The sequence below is a fragment of the Suricata suricatta genome, chromosome 10 (genome assembly GCF_006229205.1).
Source record: "Suricata suricatta isolate VVHF042 chromosome 10, meerkat_22Aug2017_6uvM2_HiC, whole genome shotgun sequence".
NCBI classification, from domain to species: Eukaryota; Metazoa; Chordata; class Mammalia; order Carnivora; family Herpestidae; genus Suricata; species Suricata suricatta.
The window spans coordinates 47,696,289-47,715,429 of NC_043709.1; the positions used below are offsets into that span (position 1 = coordinate 47,696,289).

The window sequence follows — 19,141 nt, forward strand, 5'->3', positions numbered from 1 at the left end:
AAAAAGTGGTATACTTTTTATACTTGTACTTGTATGTCAAGTAGATGAACAAAGAAATTATCCACTGAATTAGTTACACAGAGCTTGTTAAATATCTGGGGGAAAAGTAGTTTCAGTGATCTTAGTGGGCAACAGCAAAGAAGTTTAGAATTTATCTTGTAGTCAATGGGAATTAGTGGGGAAGGCAATGATCAGCTGTGACATTTAGAAGGAAAACTCCAATGGGAGAGTTACCAACAGGCTAGATTAAAAAGAGACCGGAGACAGGAAGACTAATCTGAGAAATACTCATCAGGGAACTAAATGAGACAAAGAAAGGTAGAAGGGTGACATCAAAGTTTTCCAAATTGGGCCATCTGGTAGATGGTAATTTAACAGGACAAAAATAAAAATAAAAATGGCTTAAGACGGGAGACAGGGAAGTTAAAACGTTAACTTCCAGGCTTCTACAGGAGTCCTGGGCGGGTATGACTTAGAGGCAGTGCCTTCTCACTCATTTATTCAATAAACACCTGGGGGGTCCATCGTCGGAACAGTGCCAGGCTCTGCAAACAGTTATGAACACCTGGCTTATTCTACTGAATTGCAAGTTCCTTGAGGGGAGAACTTATTCATCTCTATTAGATCCAAGGTAGAAATGTAGAAACAATGGTAGACGTACATACCTTGTAATGCACAATGAGCAGCTCTCACAATTCTCCCCTCATGTACAAACACAATTTTACCCTTGTTACCAAAAGAAAGCTAACACACACCAACCAAGCGCATCATCTAGTGAACCAATGATCTTTCAAAGAACTCGCCACTATCCCTTTTATCTCATTTATTCCCTTAGAGTATGAATTTAAGACAGTCTTAATAGTGTTCATGTAAATAAGACTAATTTTTAGTCCTCTTTCTTCTTCCCAGTTTTCTCAATGAGGTTTTCCTTCTATTTTTCAGTGGTGAGCCTTAATCACTGCTGTTAATCAGTGTCAGCAGTAAACCTTTATCAAGAAAAATCACATACGTGAAATCCAGTAACTTATTGCCATCAACCTGCAAAGTACTTAAAAAGTACCCAGAAATCACCTTCTGAAGCTCCACAAATCTATTTCTTCTGATTAAACTTACTTTTCTACAAGTACAAGTTGTCCAGAGACCTTAGCTGGTATTTATTGTTACATTCTTGAACATGCCCATGCAGTACTTTCAGCTTTAAGACCTCTAAGGTCCCTTCCAGCCTAGGATTCCATACCAGGCCTGAGATTTTTGTTAGCATTTTAAAGTTTCCAAGAGAAAATACCTTCTAATGTCCAAAACACATAGATAAATTTGGTAACATAAACCATTATCAGGATAGGAAATTCTGCATGCACTAAAAAATTATTTTAAATTATATCAACTGATATTAAAAAAAAAGATTGGGAGATTTTATAATGGTTTCTAGAAGAAATTTCCCAAAATCCTTACATGCTTTTCTCTTTTACTCTAGAATTAAAATCTAATTCAATTAAAACAAGCACCTACTAAGAACACACAAGGCCAACACAGTAGAGGATTCAGTTCAGTGAAACAAGGTCCATACCCTCAAAGCAGTTCCCCAAACAATACTGACTCCCAGCTCCAGTCAAAATTACCTACTCCCTCTCCTCTAAAACAGCAGAGTTTTACACAGCCTTGCTTTCATACTTGTACTCATTTTTCTCTGCCTACAATTTCAAGACCTAGCTCGGATCATTCCACAAACATCAATCTCCTTGCTTTCATCTTGTCTGCCACTTAAGCCTAACAGCTACATACTGGGTTCTTCATCATTTTATAAAAATGTCTTAACCATTCAACAAGCATGTAATATTGAAGGCAAGCTCTAGATCTTAAACATTTTGTTGTCCTTCTCAGGGAATTACTAAAAGCATCTTCTAGCACAAAATATTCCATAAACCTATCTGAGAAGGAAATGAAGTTTAAGTTCTCAGTCTTAATGTCCCCTAGTCAAAATTCTGGAGAAGTAACAGAACATGGTAGTTAGGAGTTCATGCCCTGGGGGAGTCTGGAAATCCCAGATCTAATGTCTAATCCACCTCGGACAAGTACTTAATTAACATCACCACATCTAAGATTTCTCAACTGGAATACAGACTGTTAGTATTCACTTTACTAGTATTATAAGGATAGTTAGGATCAAGTGTATAAAGTCGACAATAAGCATTAATGTTAACTATTATGTAGAGAAAAATAATGGTATATTTTCTTTAGCACTTGATTCTTCGTAATACCATAATTCAGTTATGGTGAAGCATATGAAAATAAAAGCAAAATATCAGTTACCTCAACCCACTGAATTTACAATGTTAATATTCATAAATGGAGCACTCACATTAAAATTGTCATCCTGGTATCTACAGAATTATCTATCTACTGGCACTAAACCTTAATATATCACCTTCAAAGAATATAGAATACTAAAACATGAAAGAAAAGTCATTAGATTCCCCCCGCCCAATTGAACCCATGATTTAAACCCTACAAAATGATTCTTTAAAAATGCTGACATCTGAAAATTTTGAAGGCTGTATCCATTTTTTACATGAATGGACTATGTAGTTATCCAGAGATCTAAAATTTCAGGCCTTTTCAGAACCTTTTTTAATCACTCATGTACAAAGTGAAAATTTAATCCCAAATTAAGCATCCTGCCCAAGATTTCACCAATGGTTCACAGGAAAGATTCCTACTCGATTAGAACCCATATTTTGTGACCAGCAGGTTATACTCTCTTTGGATTCTACCATGAGAAGAATAATTTTTTTTTCCTTTTAGATATATTATTTTCTTCTGCCCTTAACACAAGTAGAGTGGTTTGCACATGTTAGATAGTCTAGATTTTTAACTTTGTCCTCAAGATCTGTTGGTAGATATTTTAAAACATGTAACAATAAAGTGCCTATTTATATCAAAATAAATGTCAAATGAGAAATTAGAAGGCATAATTTTAAAATAGAACACATACCTTCAAATGTCTATACTGCAATTATACAGAAAAATGTTCAAAATACTTGACTTCAGGTGCTTGTTTTTTTAATGTTAAATATTTATTTAATACACACAGTGCTTTAGATCCGAAGACTTGTCCGTTAACTCGATGGCTTGAGCATATTACAAGCCTTTAAAACAGAGTTCATAAAAATCTTAGCAAAGCTATATTGCTAAAGTCATGGTTTCCACACTTCTATAATGGTCACCAACTATTAGAAATAGATCAACATTACACTTTTAGAAAAATAATCCTCCAAGTGATGTTCTGATTTACTCTCACTGAAACTGGTAGATAAGTCTTATCAAGTTCAACACTGAATATTGCTTAACATCAGAGCAATGTTACTTTCATATAGTTTATTTAAAAAAGAAAACACGAAAGCATGTATTATCTTTACAAGAAATTTAAGGAGCTTCAGTCAAAAATCACATATGCAGCATTAACATGACTTGATTTGTTTATTCTAAACATATTACTATACACAAGTCTGACTCGTTTAACAAAATAGTGCTATTATTGGAAAGTGCTACCTTTAGTCTGAAATTGAATACAATCAGAATGATATTGACTACTTTTACATGAGCCAAACTGACAGAAATGGGAAGGGGCTGAATCTCACCACACACTCTACACAGCTGCAAGTTTTTTATATATTATATGTACTTATGTAAATGTGTGTATACATATATAAATATATATACAATATACACATATATGTCACCACAATGTATATTTTAATTTCAGTGTCTTGCATTGGGAGCAAGCAAAGCTCCAAAGGGAGGTAAACAGCTCACTAACCCTAAAAAAAAAAAAAAAAAAAAAAAGCAAAATTTTATTTCCTCCAATAATCCTGATTTTGATCTAAACTACCCAAAAGAATTCAAACATGTGTCTTCCAAAAAGCCACAACACTAAAATCCTTGGTATTAGTAAACCAGGTTTAAAAAGTTTCAAATGCAATACTTAACTCCCTAGGAAGCAAAACTTTTAAAAATTTATTTCTAGCTTTGAAGTCACAGAACCAAAACTGTATTTCACTGGCCATTTAAACATGCCAGCACATCAGTTTAATTATGAACATGACGATGACATTTTTCATGGTCTCCTTTCACAAATGGGAAAATTTCTTCCTGGGAGGTAAGGTTTGGATGTGTTTTCAGGTGTTAAAGGGTACTGCTCATACCTCCATACGTAAAATAAGAGAGACTTCAGCCACGAGTTTAATACAAGAGTATTTCTTCTTTGCTTTAAAATGCACACAAAATACAACCACCAAGCCTTAGAGAACAAAACAGGAATCATATAAACATAAAGCTTGTGTGTGTGTGTTTTTTTAAGATCAGAGGCTTATTTATTTTGTGATGGGATAGGAGGTAGTTGGAAAGAAATGCAGTAATTACTGTAATGCAAAGAGAGGGAGAGAGAACCCAAGATAATCCGTGAAAATATAGTATTTCTCCACTATGCATGCTACCAACGTTTGGAAACGACAGTACAAGTCTTCTGGAACAGAACTGCTTATAATGTAGCTTCATCTTCACCACCCCCGTATTTGAAAACTTCTTTAAGACCCATTTGCTCAGTTTAGGGTTCCGGAATACACCTTTCTGGCAGTCATTTTGGATATAAGGAAATGAAACCGAAACCCCCAATTCCTGCTTAGGTTTTACCTGACAAGGAAAAATGACAGAGATGCTGGCGGGAAAACCCTGCGAGTCACGTTTCCCCATCCTGGCTCCCCTTCAGCCCACCCCCTTCTTTCCCACCTTCCCACAAGGAACGGTCCAAAGAAAAAGTTCATAACCCCATCCAAGAAAAGCTCAAAAAGAGGCAAGTCAGTGAAGCGGAATGGATCCAGGCCCAGGCCCATCTGCGGGAAAAGAGGCGGCAGCTGGGGACCCGAGTCGGCAGAGCCCCAGCGAGCAGGGCGGCCTAGCGCCTGAGGCTGGCTGGCCAGTAGGCCCAGCCTCCGGGTCCCCAAGCCTAGAGCAACTCCCTACCGACCCCACAAGGGCGGGTGACTCTGCCCCTTCACGCTACCTGGGGCGCGAGAATCGGGTCCTGGGATCGGGGGTGGGGGCAGGGAACGCAGTGGAGCGTCTGGGGACGCAGACAGGGCCTCGGAGCCGCGTCGGGCAACCGCCTGGAGGAAAGAATGGGGGAGGGGGCTGGAAGGTGGGAGTGCAAAGGAGCCTAAGGGATCGCGGAGGTGGGCCGGAGATCTCGGGAAAGCAGAGAGACCCGCCAAGGCCAGAGGGGTGGGGCAAGGCCTGTGTGAGGGCCAGGGCCGCGGATGGGGCGTCCCAACCTGGGTTTAGGGTCGGGTTTCGGCCTCACCTGAAGTCCTTGTCGCTGGATGTCATTTTTTCCAGCAAATTGGAAATATGGTACGAGGCGCTCGCCATGTTGACGGCCTCAATCCCGCCCGCTGGCGTTGCTGGTGCTGCTGCCCGCCGCCGCCGCCGCCGCCGGTGCCGGTGCTGGGGCTCCTCCTCTCGCTCGCGGCGGCTCCCGCTTCCAGGGTCGCAGCGCGACGCCGACGCGGACTAGGGAGGCGCCTCGACAGGCTGCCTCCTCCTCGGCGAGGAGCGGGCCTGTCCCGGAGGAAGCAGAGGCTTCGGGGCCGGCCTAATGACGGCGCTGCTCGCTAGAGAACGAGCTCATGGGCGGCGAGGAGTACAGCAGGGCCTCTGCGGGGAGCTAGACACCTCTACTCGGGTCCCTCTTGCTCCCACTCTCTCCGCACTCGCTCCCTAGGGCAAGGGGCCAAAACCCGCCTCCTTCGCTCCAGGGGCGGGGGCGGCAAACGCGGGACGCCACGGAAAGCTGAGGTCAGGGTTCGCGGAGGTCTCCTCACGCACGCTGTAGGGACGCTAGTTAAAAGGCAATCCTGTTGGCTGAAGCCTCCGTCAGTCTTGGCGTGAACCGCCTTTCAGGAGGCCTGACAACGACCCAAAGGGATTGTTCTCGCGAGACTTGAAAGCGACGGTTAAAGAACGGGGGTGGGCGAAGGGGAGAGGCGTGTGGTAATCTGAGAATAACTTGGGTTTTGTTTTTTTTTTTTCTGTACCGCAGTACTGGGAAGGTTTACGATTCTTAAGGAGTATAAGGTCATAGAGTACTGCTAATTAAGGTGTAGCGTGGCAACCAGCATAAGAATTATTAAAAGGAGTTTACATTTCGAATGGACTCGTGGCCTACTTTGCCTTCACCAGGGAGGAATAATTTTGCCACGTGAAAACCACAAATCCCAGAATGCAGTCGGGGTTGTTGCACTGAGTCAGAATGTGATTGGCTGGAGGAATTTGTAGCTTCCTCATTGGCTCCCGTGCGAGGAATGAATGCCGGGATTTGTAGCCTGGCGAGGCAGTTGCGATCGAGAAAAGCTTTATTTAGCTCCCCGCGCACTTGGTGTCTGCTGCGGGTTCGATTTCCTCTTGCAGCTCTTTTTGCTGTTGTTGGGTGTCTGCAGAGCTAGGCGGCTGCGGTTTGGGCAGGCGCACTGCGGATCAGTTAGTGATCTTGGCAGAGATGTAGTAGAGATTTCCTAGCGCGAATCATTAAGAACGATGGTAGTCTCATCCTCTGAAGGGAGCCGAGTTGGCTGGGCACCCTTCCTCAGTGAATTAAAGAGCCAGATCCCTAAAGTAAGGAAGGCCAAGGACCAATGATTAGTACCTAAAGGACTACCCTCTGTAGTCAGCTGTTGTGAATTTAATAATCCTGAAGTTGTGTATTTTATTGTTTACACACACACAGAGAGCAGTTGGATATCAGATACCAAATCGTTTGCTTTAGTAACCACGTTTTTATCTGTTTAATTAGAATTAGAGCTAGTTAACAGGCCTTTGTAAAAGAAGAATGGCAAAGCCCAGTCAGGAGACCAGGAAAATTATCTCTCTTTCTCTTACGGCTCTTGTTAAGAAAAAGAAAAAGCGGAATAGCTCCTTTCTTGCAACTATTAAATCTGACGTTTCTCTATTGTTCCTTTTTTGTTGTCTTTTCTAAAAGTCTGCACTGTTATAATCAATAAGTTAAAACAGATGAGATGTGATCTGGCCTCATGATTCATACCTAAATTTCCCCCTGTTTAGCTCCATGTGTCCTTCTACTTTAATGCTGTGTTTCTCCCTAGTAGCACTGCACCTTTTCACTCATTTTACCCAAGTCAACCATCGTTAACTTCTCTCAAGGGTTTCAGCAACAGTTAACTCCCTTCTGCTCTGAATAACCTTTACACAGTATTTAATATAAACCATATTATGCACATCACACACCAACAAGCTGGTCATTTACCTTGTGTGGACCCCCAGGCTTAAAATCTCAGTCATCTGGTGATAACCACCCCCCTTTATTTTATTTTTTTTTAAATTTTAATGTTTGTTTATTTTTGAGAGAGAGACAGAGCACGAGCAGGGGAGGGGCAGAGAGAGAGGGAGACACAGAATCAGAAGCAGGCTCCAGACTCCAAGCTGTCAGCACAGAGCCTGAGGAGGGGCTCGAACCTACAAACCATGAGATCATGACCTGAGCTGAAGTCTGTTGCTTAACTGACTGAGCCACCCAGACGCCCTCCCCCCTTTATTTTTAGCCTGAATCTAGTCTGACACCAAGTCATGTTTTCTTCATTTGTTTATTAAATCCTTTTGTTTATCAGTTTACAACTGAACTATAATATTTGTTGCCAGACAGCTTGAATATAAATCCTGTTTACTGCCACTTATTAGCTGTCTTAGGCAATTCATTTCAAGGTCTCGGAGCCTCGTTTCTTTGTGGATAACACTACAATCATCAGACTACAGTATTACCCAATCTGGCAGTTTATAGAGTCAGGGTGGCTCAGTAGTTTTAAGCAACCGACTATGCTCAGGCTGTGATCTCACAGTTCCTGGTTTCAGGCCCTACTTCAGGCTGTGTGCTGACAGCTCAGAGCCTGGAGACTGCTTCAGATTCTATCTCCCTCACTTTCTGCCACTCCTACACTCATGCTCTCTCTCTCTCTCGCTCGCTCTCTCAAAGATAAAGTAAAAACATAAAAAAAAAAAAAAAAAGGACTCAAAAGAGGCACTGTCTGAGTGGGCCAGTATTGCTGTAGCTAAATACCATAGATTGGGTGACTCAAACAACAAGAACTTGATTTCTTATAGTTATGGAAGCTAGAAATCCAAGACCTATGTAATAGCAAAGTCGGTTTATCCTAAGGCCTTAGCTTGCAGACGGTGGCCTTCTCGTTGTATCCTCATGTAGTCTTTCCTGTGTGCACCCACACCCCTACTATCTCCTTTTCGTCGTTTAAGGACACCAATCCCATTGCATTAGGGTCCCATCCTTTTAACTCCATTCAACCTAGTGTCCTCATTTAACTTCACAGATCTCTTCAGAGGTTCTACCTTCAAATACTGTCACACTGGGGGTTACAGCTTCAACATATGAATTTTGGGGTGCACACAGTTCAGTCTATAACAGATATCCCATTAAAGTGTTCAGCACAGTCCTGGGAATGTAATAATATTTATAAATAATATTTATGGCATTACGAAGGTCACAGAAAGCATCTAATAAAAGTTTGCTATTATTAGTAGGACATTCTCTCAGTCTTTCACTTGTCTCTATCCCAAACCATTCTGTATAGCCAGTTTAGAGTGTTTTAAAACATAGTTTTTATAGTGCCACTCAGCAATTAAAAAAATTCAGTGGCTCTACTACTGAATGATGTTAAAATGTTTTGGCAATCAGTGCCCCCTTCATCTGCCCCTAACCCTTTTTTTCTGACCTTTCTCCCACTATTCTAATCTAGGAATTGACCCCATCAATTTTTTTGAGTCTTTCAAAGACCAAACTCCAAGTTTTTGTACAATCATCATTATATTAACAAGCCCTTACTTGTAGGTCAGGCACTAAATTAATTCATTTAATCCACATTTTAAGTGTCAGAGGCACAAACAGCTTAAGTGACTTGCTAAAGGTCACCAATAGGGTATAGTCAGAATTAAAATCCAGGCAATCTGGTTTCAGAGCCTATGCTTCAAATCCCTGTACCAAACTGCTTGTCCCTACCTGGAATGCTATTCATCTCCCTCGTCTCTTTCTAGGATCTTAAACCAATAATAGTGTTTATATTCTAGCCTCCAACTAGAGTATAAGTTTCATCAGAGCATATGCCAACTTTAAACCACTACTACTTCTTTTAAGTACTTAGCCTGTGCCAAATTCATAAGAGACACTCAACAGTACTTAATTGTGGGGTGCCTCAGCCAGTTAAGCATTCAACTCTTGATTTCAGCTCAGGTCATGATCTCACGGTTGTGAGATAGAGCCCCGTGTTGGATTCCACACCAGGCACAGTGGCTGCTTAAGATTCTCCCTCTCTCTCCCTCTCTCTATCTCTCTCTCTCTCTCCTCCCCCTTCTTGCCTTCCCCTGCTCACAATCTCTCTCTTTGTCTTTCACACATACACGAAAAGTATTTAATTTAATTCTATTTTGTACTCTTGGCCTTTAGAGGTTTGATCTGTGTATCATTGAATATAGCTTGTAACTAAACAGTGGAAAAATGCTTTCTTTTAAGGATCTGTAAATGCTAAATTAATTTTATGTGCAAAAGGAAATAAATAAATCTAGATAAGGCTGTCCTCTAAGAGTTTTATTTCCTGTCAATGGTCATAATGGAAAACTGAGACAAGAAAGGGAAAAAAAATGGTGTCCTTCAGCTCTTTGAAGTTTCTTCAAATAACAACCAGTAGGTTAGCTGAATTCACAAACATTTATTGAGTGACTTCACTGTTCCAGGCAGTTTACTAAATACTGGGGATCCAGATATGAGCAAGAAGACATTTTCCTTCATTGGGGGGACATTCATGTTGACTAAATATGATTTTTTTTTGTATTTTGTCTAATGGAATGGATCCTGAAATTGTCTTTAAAATGTAAATATGATAAAAGATAAATATGGTAAAATGTAAATAACTATTAAAAGATAAATATCAATAAAAAGAAGAAAATGGAAACAATATAATTGATTTATTAAGTCATACGAAGTTGCTGGGGTCCAAGCATAAAATGTTATTTTGAGTTTTGCTTTCCAAACACACTCTGTCAACTCTTTTACATGACTCTTAGTGACATATTGGGTGGGTCCCAGAACTTACCCTTTGAAGTCTTGAAAGTTCAATCTAGTTTAGTCCAATGTTCATCCTGATATCATCATCTGCTTCTATGCCCCATAAGGTTAAAGGGAATGACAAGAGAGAAGATAAGAGGAGAGAAGGAAAATGTTCTTTATTTAACTTCCTATAGTTCTACCTTTCTCTTGACTATTGATGGCAGATACCCAAAAACTGAGGGTCAATGTTGGAAATTCTTTTTTTTTTTTAATTTTTTACTGTTTTATTGTTTATTTTTAAGAGAGAGAGGGAGACACAGAATCCAAAGACAAGCTCCAGGCTCTGAGCTGTCAGTACAGGGCCCGACGCAAACCCACAAACTGTGAGATCATCACCTGAGCCAAAGTTGGACACTTAACCTATGAGCCACCCAGGCGCCCGGGTTGTGATTTCTTTAACGTGTCTTTCAGAAGTCTTCCTTCTGCACACTTCCATGACATAACACATTTGAGCACCCTCTAGTCCTCCAGGGGGCAAATAGCACTCACGGATGGAGTCTCTCAAGAAGGCTCCTGCCTGTCTCATGTTGGAGGGAGTTGCTTACTTCACCTGCTGAAACTCAGGCATCCTCCCCATGCTACAAGGGAGGAGTGCAGGTTACTGCACTGCAAGACCTCTTTCTACACTGCCACTTCTCTCCATTTTTCTTCTGCTCTCCTCAAAAGGGCACAAATCAGTAGGCAGTCAACCAAAGGAAGTTTGGGGGAAGCAGTACCAACATGAAATTTATTTATTGTTTTGTTTTTTTTCATCACTGCTCTCAAATACACTCTGTCAAATAATTTCCTTCACCCTTAACAACACATCTTGGGCAGACCTCAAAGCTCTCCAGAACTTTCTTTTCCTGTAGGAATTCTCATTTCTTCTGGTGGTGGGGATATTTTGTTTGTCTGTTTTTGTTTGTTGCTTTGGTTTTTAGAATGGAAAGGGGAGGAAAGACCCAGCACTTGAGCACTTTCTATCAACTGATAATCCCTACATTTCTCTTAGAATCCTCTCTTATCCCATGGTAGCCCTCTTCCATGGACTGAGAGGATGCTGATGTTTTTCTCTCTCTGTGTCAGTGAAGACACAGAAAGAAGACAGCCATCTACAAGCCTACAAGCAGGGGCGGGGAGGAGCTCTCACTGACACCCAACCATGCTGGCACCCTAATCTGGGACTTCCAGCCTCCACAATTGTGGGAAGTAAGTTTCTGTTGTTTTAAGCTACCTCAGTCTGTGGTATTTTCTTATGGTAGCTTACGCTGACTAATACAAGTATGCAGGTACTTTACACATTTGAGCAGAGAGTTTTTTAGAGTCCTACCTATTACCATCTTGAGAAATAAGAATACCACGAAACATTGTAAATTGTGTTTTGTTGGTGAATTTTAGTCTGAACTGAATGCTGCAGAAAATACGTTTATTTGACATTCATTTTAAAACAACCTTCTGCCAAGTAAATGTGGATTGTGCTTAATTCATAGATTTGCTATAAACTGAGTTAAAGGAAATAAAGAAAATAGAGCTATACTTTTTCAACCAGTTACAAATTTCTGAAATATAGTTCTTTGTCAAATGTCAATGCTGATGTGTTAATAGTGGAGGAAAAGGGCAGTTGTGATTTGTGTTTCAGCAGTGACAGTTTTGCACACAAATAAACACAAAAGGCGCCTGTTACAGATCATTTGTTAATAATGAATTCACCCTAGATGCAAAAGGAAGTAAATGCTATAGAAGACTGATCTTAAGAAAATTTATTTCCAATTGTTTGGAAACAATTCCACAGGTCGAGTTTTTTCTATGATCTACTCTCTTCTAAACAACTGCTAGATGCTCTTGGTTAACTTCTCATGGCAGTCTAAATCAAACTGAATTGTTATTCTATGCAGGGATTATTCTTTCAGAGTTAGAAATACATGTGTGGCATATTAGAGAAAATTACAAAGATTATTTATATCACAGAGGTGTTTCCTTTGGAACACCTACCATTTCATTCTTACTTTTGACTTTTAGAAGTCTGCCATTTTTAAATCATAACATCCTCTGATAAAAATTCATAAGAGCACTGTCCAGGATTTTCAGACAACTAAAAATATAACTTTATAGATGTAAAGCTGGTTATCAGTTTTTAAAGAAGAATGCAGAAAAAAAATGCTAGAACTTAGCAAATGCTGCATTTTGCTTTAAATATTGGTGTTGTACTGATGAGGTCTTATCCCATTGTTCAAAAAGGTATGCTGCTTACCACCAGATGCAAGTTTTGACTTTTGAGAAAAACTCTGAAAGAGTAATTAAAGGGAAATCATGAGCCTACAGGATCAGAGATTTTAAAAAAGTTCAGTAAAATGAACCTGGAAAAAATAGTAATTTTAGTAATTTTAATGAAAATAAGTTGAATGAAATGGTACTGGCATTCTTTCAGCAGAGGATATTTATACAGTGAAATTAGTCCATCATTATTATATATACTTATATACTATTACATAATAGGTGAAGTGATAGAAATAACTCATTTTAGAAAAAATGCTGATTATATAAAGTACCTGTATTTATATCATTTTGGAAAATACAAAATTTTCTGTATGATCTAAGTAAAAAATCTCAAACTCCTTTTACATTTCATGGAAAATGCTACAAAAAAAAAGAGCTTGCCTCATTTCCTAACAAATATGAGAGTTTTATTTTAATGGAAATATTGTTAACACTTAAGATATGTCACAATCTAGAATTGATTAAGGAAAAATGTCTCTTTGGAGCAAACTATTACTGTTAATAGTCCAACCAAGGCTTAAAACAGGAGAAAATACTTGCAGAAGATATATTTAAGAAAAGACTTGTAATCAGAACTCATATAGCTCAATAAGAAGACCAAAATTCCTATTAAAAAATAGACAAAAAAAAAAAAGACAAAAGATGTGACCAGACTCTTCACAAAAGAAGTTACAGGATAACAAATAGACACATGAAAATGTGCCCAATATCATTAGCATCAAAGGACAACTTAAAGCTACAAGGAGATACTGCTAGTTTTTAGAATATTAAAGTCAAAAAGGCTGATCATACTAAATGTTGATAAGGATGTGGCACACTGGAACATTAAAACACTGCTATTGGAAATCACTTTGGCAGTTTCTCAGAAAGCTAAACACATATCTACCGTATATCCCAGCCATTCCATTTCTAGGGGTCTACCCCAAAGAGGAGACCATGAATGTTCATATCAGATTTATTTATAGTAGTGCGAAACTGAAAACAACCTCAATGTCTGCTGACAGGTGAACCGATAAACAACCTGTAAGATATGTATACAATGGATTACTTCCTAGCAGTAAAGTGGAATGAACCATTGATAAACACACCAGCATGGATGAATCTCAAAAGCACCATTCTGAGTGAGAGAAATCAGAGAAAAAAAGAATATAGGCCTTGAGTCTATTTACATATAATTTTAGAACTGCAAACTAATCTGTCAAGACACAAAGCAGATCAGTGGTTGCCAAGGGAGGAGGGTGGAGGACAGATTAAGACTCCAGGAATTGATGGAAATGTGTGTTATTTTAACTGTAGTAATGACTTCACAAGTGTATATGTATGTCAAAATCCATTGTGTACATTTTAAATGTGTGCTGTTTACTTGGATGCCAATTATACCTCAATAAAGAAACCAAAATAATGTTTAAAATAGAAGTCAGTTACCTAAAAATAAACACACTTTTTTAAAACACAAGAGTCAGAATAACTTTAGTTTCTTTTGTGGATTTTCCCCCAAAGAGAGCATTTGCTCCAAGACATAAGAAGAATAACTCAGTATTGTTACCACTGGAGAACAAGAGATACTACAGAGGAGGAACAAGGACTTGTACAAAAGAGTATCTATTGACCATATACCTATTTACAGTCTTGGGGTGGCTGCGTGGCTCAGTTGGTTAAGCATCTCACTCCTGATTTCGGCTCAGGTCATGATCCCAGGGTCGTGGGACAGAGCACCCGGGCGTGGAACCTGCCTAATTCTCTCTTTTCCTCTCCCTCTGCCCCTCCTACTCTCCCTCTCTCTCTCTCTCTCTCTCTCTCTCTCTCTCTCTCTCTGTTTCTCTGTTTCTCTCTCTCTCTCAAACACAAACAAAATATATTTACAGTCTTGGTAAAAAATTTTTAGAAACTAGTGATGTATTTATACACTTAAAAATATTTATGTGCTAATGCCTCATTTGAAAGAACTTAGTATATACATGTATAAACTACTAACTACTCAAACATAAATCCAATCATTTTGCCTGTGCTCCATTCCCATATGTCCAAGTGTTCTGGCATGTTTTTGCTTACGTATTGCACATTCACCTTATACACAATTTGCCATATTGTATAGACAGGTGATTCAGAGAGTAAACTCGACCTCACAGAGACCTGGATTCAACCCCTGGCTATACCACTTATTCTGTAATCTTGGGCAACTTCTCTAAAATGAGAATACTGGGGCACCTGGGTGGCTCAGTCGGTTAAGTGTACAGCTTCGGCTCAGGTCATGATCTCACAGTTCATGGGTTCGAGCCCCGCATCGGGCTCTGTGCTGACAGCTCAGAGCCTGGAGCCTGCTTCAGATTCTGCATCTCTCTCTCTCTCTCTCTCTGTCTCTCTCTCTCTCTCTCTCTGACCCTCCCCTGCTCACACTGTCTCTATCTCTCAAAAATAAATAAAAAACAAAAAATAAATAAATAAAATGAGAATACTACTGATGTACCTACAATTGTATGAGGCTTAAATGAGATCTATATAAAATGCCTGGTACCTGATACTTAATAAATATTGCCTATTCCTACTTAAGAACAAAATCAGTTTTCTCCAAAAATTTAACCCTCTTCCCTATCGCCATAAATATTCACATCTTTTAGACTGAAAATCTTGGGAAAAGATTTGAATTTTGTATTTCCTTCATTATCTTTATTGTCTTTAAATTTTTCATGAAAATGTTACTTAGATTTTTCTTTCCTAATAAACTCCCAGTACAACTGTTCTCTCCAGAAACCTCTTCGACTCTTTACTATATAGTTGTCCAGTCAACCATAGCCATCCTAGACACTAGCTGGGTGATTCAGGCACCGGCTGGGTTACTTGACCTCAGCAAGCTTCAGTTTTCTCCACTTGAAATGAGGGGGTGGTAATATCAACCTCATAGAGTTAATGTAAGCATAAAAATCCTTTTTGGTGTGGCTGTACAATTATCTGACAAATGGGGGCTACTTTTACCATTTTCTAATCCTCTGCTCAGTATTTACAACTTAAGATCATTTTAGCTTTTTCAGGCACTACATCTCCCTGTCTCTTCACTGGTTTGCGGTCCACAAAGCCTCCAAATATTTCCTTACACACACTGGGCTTTGGTTATTCCACGTACCACCCTCCTCTCCTTGCATAGTGATTCTCAGCTGGCTTAACTTAGAATCAACTGGAATGCCCCTGAAAATACTGATGCTCAGGCCACACTCAGACCAATTAAATAAAATTCTCTCCAGTCAATTCTAACATGCAGTGTTGGCATTGAGAAGCACAGCTTTGTTTTGCTGGTTTGGGTTTGGTTGCATTGTTGATATTTGCTTTGTTTTGTTTGGGATCTATTTGTAGAATTTTGAAACAGTTTCTGAAAATATTTTTGGATCTTGCTTTTCCCATAAGATATGCTACCTACCCCTTGTGCTACTGAGTTTCTGCAAATTTAGCATCATGTCAGCAATGTCCTAAACCAAATGATTTATAAAAATTAGAGAATAAGACCCTCACATACCCCTGGAGAATTCTCCATAACTTGGCATCAACTCATTAGACAGCACTAATGATTAATATCATCAATCAAGGACTCTAGTTGCAAATCCACATAACTACACTGACAATACTTCTTGATCTGCAATCATCATTCCTTCTAAATCTTTTCCTTCTAAGGGTACTATAAGAGAGCCTGTCAAAGGACTCTCTAAAATCAAGATATTATTATGCTCCTATCTAAAAATTATATGAAATTTACCTGGCATGATTTTTCCAGTAAACCAACCCTCCTCCTGATCACAAGTTTTCTTTCTCAGTTTTTTCAAAATTTTTTTCTTTTTTAATGTTTATTTTTAAAAGACAGAGAGAGCACAGGCAGGGAAGGAACAGAGAGAGAGGGAGACACAGAATCTGAAGCAGGCTCCAGGTTCTGAGCTAGCTGTCAGCACAGAGCCCGACGCAGGGCTTGAACCCAAGAACCATGAGATCATGACCTGAGCTGAAGCTGAGGCTTTATTTTCCTGACTCTATATTTTAAGCACCCTTCAGTTCTCTCCAAATTCCTGAATATTATCAATGGCCACTTAGTAATCATCCATAGCTTTTTGATGGATAGACAGGATGGTGTCTTTTCGGTATCTTGAGATATTGTTCACCCAAGCTTTGAGATAAACTCCATCAGATGGGTATTTCTTTGCTACTTTACTCTCTTGATCTCCCTTGCTTCTTATTACTATTTATTTTGTTCTCTCCAAGCGATGATAAATCCTTACAGAAAAAAAATGGACCACATTTAAGGAGTTAGTACAGAGAGTTCATAATTTAATTTTTTCCATTCAGTAGCATTATGCCACTCACCCCAAGTGGTAGCCCTGTACCCCATTCTTATTTCCTTCACTTACAAGTCTTTTTTTGTTATTAATAATTTTACAAGCCTCAGAATCTTGTGAACTTTTAGCTTCACTGAAATCTCCATATACTCCCTGTTACTTCTCCAAATTATTTCCCTTTCTTTCTCCTCAACAAATTCCCCTCTTCCCCTCCTCCCTTTACCTCCACTTCTACCCTCTACCTTCCCCTCCTCCTCCTCTTCTTGTCCTACTCATCCTCCTTCTGTCTTTCCATAGTATTTCTTTTCTTCATTTTTAAGAGTCCTTTAAATATGAACTTTCTGGAGATTTTACCATGTATTCATATTCATCACTTTATCTTTCTCCCTTTTGTTTTCCTCTCCCCCATCAATGTAGATCAGAAGTAGAATTTTTTTCTGTAAGGAAGCAGAGAGTATTACCCACAGGGTTACCAGCAGCAGAAGCAGTAGAAGCAGAGCCATCAGACAGAATATGGTGCTACCAGGGCACCTGGGTGGCTCAGTTGGTTAAGTGTCAGACTTCAGCTCAGATCGTGATCTCATGGTTTGTGAGTTGGAGTCTCGCATCGGGCTCTGTGCTGGCGGTTCAGATCCTGAAGCTTCTGTGTCTCCCTCTCTCTGTCTCTGTTCCTCTCCCACTCACCCTCTGTCTCTCTCTTTCTCTCCTTCAAAATTAAATAAACATGTAAAAAATTTAAAAAAAGAACATGGTGCTACCAACACCTTAATTTTGAACTTCTAGCCAGAATGATGGGAGAATAAATTATTGTTGTTTTGAACCACCCAGTTAGTTTTACTTTGTTACAGCAGCTGTAGGAAACTAAAACAGAAACACATACAAATTCACCTTGCAAATGATGGTATCTCAGCCTCAAGGTTTGAGGCTGGATATTTGTTTATTTCCTCAGGGTTTCTCTCTCTTCTTTTCTGTGCTGTCCTGCTTCCCCAAAAGGCATCAGGCCATACAAGAAACATTTGTATGTCATGCCTACATTAGGGATGGAGGGCCTGGTCTTCTATGACCTATAGTTGATGTCAGTTGTGATTTCTTAACCCAACTGAGACTTCTTAACCCAGGGTCTCTATGCCCTTGTATCCAATCTCACTTCCTTCACTGTGGTACAGCTTTGTCTTCCTGGATGTCTTTTCCAGCATTGACTGAGGTATAGTTGGTCCTACCTGGTGTTTTGGGTCATATACTGGCAGCCATTGATGATGAACATGACCTATCCCCTGACTCTTATTCCAAAATGCCTTTTCTCTATGGCCAGCCCCAAATGAGGTCTGTTTTGTTATCATTGTCTCTTCTCTACTTACCCTATCTTCTTGTAGGCTCAGGACTTCTCAGTTAGATACTTTCTTTGCACTAACTTAGACCATGCTGGACTCTGGGAGGCTGCCTTCAGACCCACCAATCTAGGGGCCTCCCTCAGCCTTCTACTCTACCATTCCTCTAGCCTAAATTCTGTGGTGCTACATTAACCATGGCTTTCTCTGCAAGGCATTAAAAGTGTTTTCAGCCTTCATCAGAGAAAGCCAGCAACAGACTCCTGACCTGGAATTCTCCTAAACATATCTGGCTGCTTCTACTGTTGTGTTCTCCTCTGAAATTCACTTCTAGGCTGGGGATGGAGAAAGCCACCGTTCTCCTGGTTCCACGCCTCAGCAGCAGGCAGACTATTTCCCTCACAGGGTGGCAGGAAATTTTCTACATTACATTCTCATTGTTTCTTCCATATATTCAAGTTATGGTCAGTCCTTTTTCTTTAAAGTTGATTTATTTTGAGAGAGAGAAAAAAGAGAGAGCAAGCACAGGGGAGGGGCAGAGAGAGAGTCCCCAGTAGACTGAGCCACTAGCACAAGCCCAAGACATGGCTTGACCTCACAAATCATGTGATCATAACCTAAGCTGAAATCAAGAGTCAGACAGCACCCCTATGGTCAATACTTTAAGCTTTAATTCTAGACTTTGGTGATGGTGAGAAAAATCGTCTTTTCTCTCTTAAAACCATCTTTTAAGACTGTTGTCTCCCTATAAATTTTGAAAAGTAAATTTGGAACTAAAGGCTGATCAATGACTTTTTCTTTCAAAACTCTGCTTGTCTCCTTTTCCCAGAGATAAGGTACCCACAGGTCAGCCAACTCTACCTGGCAGAAGGACTATGGATGTTAAAGATAAATTATTGAGGGGCGCCTGGGTGGCTCAGTTGGTTAAGCCTCCGACTTCGGCTCAGGTCAGATCTCACGTTTGTGGGTTCAAGCCCCATGTCAGGCTCTGTGCTGACAGCTCAGTTCTGTGTCTCCTTCTCTCTCTGCCCCTCCCCCTCTCATGCTCTGTCTTTCTCTGT

General features: G+C 39.9%; 1 protein-coding gene and 1 long non-coding RNA gene across 2 annotated transcripts in view; both read right to left on the minus strand.

Moving 5' to 3' along the window:
• The window catches only part of CAND1 (cullin associated and neddylation dissociated 1), a 40,353-nt gene extending 34,481 nt beyond the window's left edge, over positions 1-5,872 (minus strand). The window contains exon 1 of the mRNA XM_029953426.1: positions 5,357-5,872. Within this exon, the coding sequence (XP_029809286.1) occupies positions 5,357-5,424 (68 nt within the window). The 5' untranslated portion in view covers positions 5,425-5,872. The remainder of the gene's footprint in view (positions 1-5,356) is intronic.
• Positions 5,873-6,458: 586 nt separating this feature from the next.
• LOC115303649 lies at positions 6,459-17,728 on the minus strand. The gene is made up of 3 exons (XR_003914168.1): positions 17,641-17,728; positions 10,167-10,231; positions 6,459-6,661 (listed from the first exon to the last, which is right to left on the minus strand). It is a non-coding gene; the product is annotated as an uncharacterized LOC115303649 (long non-coding RNA).
• Positions 17,729-19,141: the final 1,413 nt, after the last annotated feature.